The sequence below is a fragment of the Colossoma macropomum genome, unplaced genomic scaffold (assembly GCF_904425465.1).
Source record: "Colossoma macropomum unplaced genomic scaffold, Colossoma_macropomum, whole genome shotgun sequence".
NCBI classification, from domain to species: domain Eukaryota; kingdom Metazoa; phylum Chordata; class Actinopteri; order Characiformes; family Serrasalmidae; genus Colossoma; species Colossoma macropomum.
Window position 1 is genome coordinate 11,275,740 of NW_023494808.1, and position 7,444 is coordinate 11,283,183.

The 7,444-nt window shown below is 41.6% G+C and overlaps 1 protein-coding gene across 1 annotated transcript; it reads right to left on the reverse strand.

Annotated features, from left to right (window-relative positions):
- Positions 1-388: 388 nt before the first annotated feature.
- otx2a (orthodenticle homeobox 2a) lies at positions 389-7,125 on the reverse strand. The gene is made up of 4 exons (XM_036557448.1): positions 6,916-7,125; positions 3,463-3,585; positions 1,874-2,025; positions 389-1,226 (listed from the first exon to the last, which is right to left on the reverse strand). Exons 2-4 carry the CDS (start codon positions 3,557-3,559, stop codon positions 393-395), a joined length of 1,083 nt encoding a protein of 360 aa, XP_036413341.1. The 5' UTR covers positions 3,560-3,585; positions 6,916-7,125; the 3' UTR covers positions 389-392.
- Between the last annotated feature and the right edge of the window lie 319 nt (positions 7,126-7,444).

A 7,444-nucleotide genomic window follows, 5' to 3' on the forward strand; every position in this document is an offset into this window, starting at 1 on the left:
CCCAATTATGGCCTATTAAAAGAGGACCAGCTACAGTCTGACCTCTTTTTAAGGGGAAACAAAAAGCATTTATAATTATTTTTTTTTTGAGTGAAACTTTGGTGAAGGTTACAGAAAGTGTTCAGAGGCAAAGGCAGCAGGTATCCATGCTTTGATACCCCCCAAAAATATATGTATATATATATATATAAAATGAATCCTGCACCACCACTAAGACATCTCCGCTGTTTTTGTTTTAGCTAGGAATCCATTTGGAAAAAGCTGGAGCTTCCAAATCCGGGCTTTAAAGTCACATTTCAACTTTTTCATTTCATATGTTTCCTATGTGGGGTTTGAAAAAGTTTCTAAACAAACAAAAAAAAAATCAACCCTAGCAAAAAAACAAAACAAACTTACAAAACCTGAAAGCGCCAGGCGGCCTGGTCTTTGTAGTCCAAGCAGTCTGAGCTGAAGTTCAGTTTCCATGACGACGCAGCGGCGGCAGCTGCCTGCTGGTCTTTGTAGTCTTTGTAATCCACGCAGTCCGTGGAGCTGAATGGGAGCCCCGAGCTGCCGTAGCCCTGGTGCGGGTGAGCGTGCGGGTGGGTGTGCGGGTGGTGGTGCCCGCTGCTTTGCCCGAGGTGATGCGGGTGGTGCGCGTGATGGTGCCCGGACACTCCGGTGCCCGACATGGACCCGATTTGCGCGTGGTGCGAATGATGGTGCGGGTGGCCATGCATGGCTGGCAAATACGAGCTGCAGTCCATGCTTCCGAAATACGACCCGGAAGCAGCAGCTGGGTAACCCTGGCCGTAACCGGCTGTCTGGTTGTAGGAGACGGGGTACGAGGGCACTCCAGTTGCTGCAGAGACACTGCGCTGCATGCAGGAGGCGCTGGTAGGGGGTGCAGGGTCTGGCAGAGTGGGTGGGGCTGGGAGGGGAGAAATGGGAGCAGGGCTCCAAATGGACGAAACGGGTGTGGCGCCGGAGACGGAGCTACCACTCATGCCCAGTCCACCCAACCCTGAGGGGTTCGAGCCTGAAGAGGAAGAAGAGGAGGATGAGGAGGAGGATGAGGAAGAGTTGGTGCTGGACACGGCTGGAGGGGTGAACTGGCCGCTGCTCTCTGAGCCGGGACTTTCCCGGGACGGCGAGGCCTTTTTCTTTGCTGGGCGGATTTTGGTGCTGTTGTTGCTGCCGCTCTGCTGCTGCTGACGACACTTGGCTCTCCGGTTCTTAAACCAAACCTGACGAAGAAGAAGATCAAGAAGTTTCAGCCCAAGTCTAAAAAACAAGTCCTAGCTATTAGCTAAGAGTTCTTTAGCTTCTGAAGTTAGCTTCTTTAGCTTTGCCCACTTTTTACAGATAACAGTACATCAAACAGTGTCAGAAACCACATAAGCAAGTCTATTAGTGAGTACTTAACAATATGACCCAGTTTGAGCCAAGAATGTGATGATTTAGCCATGCAGTTTACATGCTAATTGTGGCTATAAGCGCTTCCATCACTTGACTACATTAGCTTCCTAGCTTTAGGGCAATAGTCAGGAAGCATATTTCAACAGACACCAAACATGCCTTGGCTTGGGTATGTGGAAAGCTCATGCTAATGTTGCTAAGACAAATGAGGAGTCCAGATAGCACGTTAGCAAGGCCTTCACTAGCTCCCATTCACTGAAAGCCTCATTAGCATTGTTGGTTGACCAGGAAAAGCAAGTCCTCAAGGCCTCACAGTTGATTTGAGTTCATTTGCATTGGCCAAATGGCACAGCTGAAGTAACTGAGCAGATCACTCATGCAGTGATCACAACTCCATGACCTTTTACAGCACCTCTTCGGTCAGTATGAGGCCACTGGTTCTAAGCAGAAGCAATGTAATGGATCAGGAATGTACCTGAACTCTGGACTCAGGCAGGTTGATCTTCAGAGCCACTTCCTCGCGCATGAAGATGTCCGGATAGCGCGTTTTAGCAAACAGAGACTCCAGAATGTCCAGCTGAGTGCGAGTGAATGTGGTTCTCTCCCGCCTCTGCTTCCGAGGGTTAGCTAGAAAAATACAACAAACAAACAAGTAAGTAAACACAATCAAAACGTTATTACACATATTATTACACACATCGTAACACATTTTCTATTTTTAAAATGAACGTTTCCCAGTGGTCTACTGTGAAAACTCATTTAAAGGGCACACATCATGGAAAACTGACTTTTCCTCATGTTTTCGGACTTAAAGTTTCAAAACGTTCCAGTCCCTACAGTCCATACACCGAAATAAGTCTGCAAACGTGCCTTGCTTGAGATTTGTTGTTATTGTGCTGTCACACAAAGCGATGCATTTACAAATATCAGCTCATTCAGTCTACAGCAGTCTATACCACCCATTTATGATGAAGTTATAAGGAATGTTTCAGCCCTGCAGGCAGCCAATCAGAACATATCGCTGCTGTGGGAACAAAACCTTGTATCTCCATTTTTGTCATTTCTCAGTTTGATGTAGTTTGAAAATGCCTGTTGTCCTTTACATTGTGTGGAAATTTCAGAATGAATGGGCCACAAGAAAAGGCCCAAAATGACTTGCAAAAAAGTCTGTTTCCATTGATTTACATTAATAGCAAAGTATGTTTTTTTTGCTTCCCCTGTAAAGTTACCATTATGGAGATACAAGGTTTTGTTCCAACAGCAGCAATATATCAGTCTTCATTGCACAGTAACAAAAAAACAGCCTGTTTGATTCTAAGGCCAAAAAGAGGTCATTGCCATGTTAAATTGAATCACGACTGTGGTCAGTACATAAACATGGACTTCAGAAAAACACATAAAATACAAGGGAAATGAAACAGTAAGCATTTTGACTGTGTAACTCGGGCTGAAATAACATACACATAAGCAGGAATACATGTTTCTTCATGCTCTACTGAGCCAAATTAGTGATTATGAGTGTCCAGGGCTGTTTTTTGAACATTTGGGGGACACTACTTCTCTAGGTGGGGTACCCCACACCCTGCCCACCCCAATCACACTCTTCTGTATAGAAACCAAAAAGGAATTTGAATTATTCTTGATAAAAGACAAAACATAAAATGTGGCCAATTGTGTATGTATTCTGTATGTTTATAAACAGCAAATCAGTAATTTAACAGAAATTGTGCCCTAAAATTGGCAGTAAAATGCCATATTGAAGTGAAGTGTGCTCTCTGTAGAGGATGTGTTCACCTATTTTCACTTGGAAAATCAGCAAAACATGTCATTTTACCATGAACTTTGGCATACGCCTGTATGCAGTGCTATAATAGAGACACCAGTGAGGCTGAGAAAATAATGTAGATGTGAGTCCTGTGATTTTGTTATGCTGTTGCTGTGGGACTACAGGAGCCTGACCAAAAGGAACCTGTCTAACAACACAAAATATCAGAGTTACACTGTTGTGCTAGTCTGTGCGCCTCTCTCTCCTCTACATGTGAGTAAGTGAGTAAGTATTGGTACCTGGGTATCCCACCGCAGGATGCAGCAGGTCCATGGGCGCGCCCCCGAGCCCCAGCCCGTTCATGGCGTATGGGGCCTGCTTCAGGTACGACATCATCCTTGCACGCACACCAGAGGACACACCTACAGCACCACACACACACACACACATCGGTCAGACAGGGAAGAATAACACAGTGCACAGAACAGCTTTAACTTTACAGCTTTAACTTTAAAAACTCCAGGAATAAAGTCAACCACAGCATAAAAGCCAGTTAATGATGGAAGCTGAGCGGCACTGAAGAGTCCGGACCAGCCTGAGAGCAGAGCCGGGGTCAGAGAGCCTCAGAGGCCGCTTATAGAGCCTGACAGAGTTTCAGCAGTTTGGGCGCAACTGATTCACAACGACGGGGACATTTTCAGGGCAGATCAGATCAGCGCGCGAACGTTTTATAAATGAGATGAGTGTTTTAGTTGGTTGTGTTGAAGAGCAATAACATCTAAACTGACCTGGAAAATTAGCACAAACTCGCAGACCTATATATAGAATATATGTTGAGAATATATATTGTATATATATATTGCAGAGGATTTATTTTCATAATCAACTAACACACACACACACACACACACACACACACACACACATATATATATATATATATATATATATATATATATATATATATGTGTGTGTGTGTGTGTGTGTGTGTGTTTGTATTCGTTATAAATAGCCTATACTTACATTTATATATATTTATTAGCTCCTCAATTCTTTTATACATATATATATGCCTACATTCATTTTAACGTGTTTCGTTTCATGTACACACCAGCAGCAAAATAAATTCTTCGTACATTTTGGCGGATAAAGACTCTGATTCTGATAACATCGGTTTTTGGTGAAGGGATGGCTGTGATGACTGTGTCACAGTTTGGGGAGAGCGGTTGGTAGAAATGACCTCTCTCTATCGCTGCTCTACCTCACAGCTCAGTAATCAGGGCGCTGGAGCTCTGACTGGCCTGGTTTGGTCACTACGGGTCTGCGGTCATCAACACTTACAGTGAAGTATTCATCTCCATTAAACTGCCCAGAGCAGCGCAGCAGCGACTCTACTGACTGATTTCTGTCTGATGTAAGTTCTCTAAGCTAATAGTCCCGTATAGTCTTTCAGTTCTATTAACTCATTACCATCCCAAAATGAGGAATTGAGACGTGTTTGCACAATGAGATCCACCGTGGATTTAAAACAGCTCCTTAATTTAACTTCTAAATTTAAGATCAGATCAAAAGGTCTTAGATTAAAACCTGCATTAATGTTTATTTTTACACTGAAATAAATGTAAGGCTTAAACCCCAGGCTAATAAAAACTGGCACGGAATGTTTGACCCTCAGCTTTTAAACTGAGGTTTAAGAAAAAAAATAACGTAAGAATGATTGTTATAATAAATAAGTCTAACTTTAAAACGTAACTGTAAGTTGCCTCATTTAGTTGTTTATCGAAAATTAAAAAGGGGAAAAAGAATAAAGTCAGATCTGTTATGATAAATGAAACAGAGCGGCATCTCAGTGGACTTGGAAAAAGAAGAAAAGTTTAGAGAAAATAGATAGTCTGTGTTAAAGTTACATTCGTTGTTGATGTTGTTCATTTTAGTTTTATTAAAGTTATAAGCATTTTAGTTCTATTAAAAAAATAATAGTTACATTAGGATTTTGCTAAATTCAGTCATATTAAAGTTTGCTGATATCAATCATGTTGAAGTTTTGCGAATTTGAGTCATTAAGGTTTTGTTGATTTCAGTCATATTAGTTTTGCTAATTACACGCATGTTAAAGTTTGGCTAATTTGAGTCACAAAGTTTTTCTGATTTCAGTCAAATTAAAGTTTTGCTGACTTCAGTCATATTAAAGTTTTGCTAATTTCAGTCAAATTAAAGTTTTGCTAATTTCAGTCAAATTAAAGTTTTGCTAAATTCAGTCATGTTAATTTTTTTATTTCAATTATTTGTAAGTTTTTCTAATTTCAGTTATATTAAAGTTTTTCTAATTTCAGTCATGTTAAAATTTAGCTAATTTCGGTCACATTAAAAGTTTTCTGATTTCAGTCAAAAATTTTGCTAATTTCAGTCACATTAAAACGTTTTCTGATTTCAGTCGTGAAAAATTTAGCTAATTTTAACCGTTTTTAAGTTTTTCTAATTTCAGTCATATTACAGTTTTGCTGATTTAAGTCATATTAAAATTTTACTCATTTAAATTATGTTAAATTTTTACTAATCTCAGTCATATAAAAGGTTTGCTAATTTGAGTCATGTTAAAGTTTTTTTATCATGAGTAAGTGTCGCTAATTTCAGTCGTGTTGCTCGTTTTTTGCACATGGTAAAGCAACATTGTTTTAGTAATGTTAGAGTTGGGATAACGTTACAGTGATGGTAATAGAGAAGCTAAATGATGTGGGAGGTTTAATCTGGGCTTCAGCCATTGTGATGACGGAGAGGTACAAATGTATGAAGACAAAAAGTTTCAGTAAAGTTGGTGCTGCGCTCCTCTGCTGCTCCTCATGCCTATGAAAGCCCCCATTAAGGCCGTGCAGAAGAGGCAGCGCTGCGGAGCCGCACAGCAGTTTTAAGCAAATGGAAATCAGCAGCAACTGTGCAAATCACCCCTTTTAGCCATTTAGATTGCGCTCAGAGGGGCTCCATTTACAGAAGAAACCTTATCGACTAAATAAATGACACGACCCCCCTCCTCCCCCCACCCCTAAACCCAAACTCTCCGCGGGCTTCACGCATGCAGGGGCAGTTTAAACAAGCCACGCTGAGTCTGATTGGGAGGTGATGCACTGACACTACATTCCAGTCTGAGAACAAAATATCAGGAACGATCGCTTTAAATTAATAAAGTTTATGCAAATTCTGCGGTTTTGTCGCACTTGTGAGCGATTCTGCGCACGAGAACGTTCTTTCTTTTTTGAACTCTAACTTCCTTTTTTTCTCTCAGAGATGCTTCTCTTTCTGTGAGTTTTGTTTGTTTAGATGGTTCTTCAAGGGTTCTTTAGTAAAGGAAATGGTTCTATTAGGAACCATAAATTCTATATATTTCTATACATTCTTTGCATGGTGAAATGGTTCTTCAGGTTGATGAAGAATGTGTTGTTTATGGTTCTATACAGCACCAATGATGACAAGCTTGTAACAATAGCAGAACCCTTTTTGGTGCTATAGAGGACCGTTTTCGAAAAGGTTCTATATACCATATGCAACGCATTCTCCATCAATCTGGAGAGCAAATTCACCACGCAGAGAACCATTTAAGCATGCAAATGGCTCTGTGAGTGTTCATGGTTCTCCTTTACTAAAGAACCATTTTTTTAAAGAATGTAAACAAAAGTCGAAATTCGTAATTCTCAAATTATTATATTTGAAAATGTAAAATTAATGCATTTATTACGACTATAATAAATGTTTCTTACCTGGATATCTGTTTCCTGTTTATCCACAATCTGTAGATTAAAACTCCACGCGACTGCAGCTCTCCACGGAAAGTGTTCACGCGCAAAACAAATCACGAAAATTGGTGAAAAATTAAAAAGTTGCCGCTGCGGTCAAGACTGGACTCCAGAATCAAGCATTGAAATAGTCCTTTTAGAAGACGAAAAAACATCAAAAACGCCTCAAACTCATCTCTCTCTCTCTCTCTCTCTCTCTCACACTCTCTCTCTCTCTCTCTCTCACTCTCTCTCACCCTCTCTCTCTTTACTGCCAATGATGTTGACGAATTGAGATCGATCGACTTTTTTGACGCCCTCCTCCTCCTGCGGGTCAAAGAGACGCGCCGCCCTGCGCGCCGCAGCCAATCAGAGCGCTCGCTTTACCACACGGGCGAGCGAGCCGGCCAATCGCGGTGCGAAAAAGGCCGCGCGGGCTCCTCCCACGGCGATTGTGACGCCACCGCGTTCCAAACGTTCAGGTGCAGCGCGGTGCAGCGCGAGCGTTCCAAAT

What these genes read in the sequence shown, in the direction of transcription:
- otx2a (XM_036557448.1), bottom strand. Translation starts at nt 3,559, where the DNA reads ATGATGTCGTACCTGAAGCAGGCCCCATACGCCATGAACGGGCTGGGG. An exon ending in TCCTGCGGTGGGATACCCAG is followed by an intron (nt 2,026 to 3,462) that starts GTACCAATACTT and finishes GTATTTTTCTAG; the next exon opens with CTAACCCTCGGAAGCAGAGG. An exon ending in TGCCTGAGTCCAGAGTTCAG is followed by an intron (nt 1,227 to 1,873) that starts GTACATTCCTGA and finishes CTTCTTCGTCAG; the next exon opens with GTTTGGTTTAAGAACCGGAG.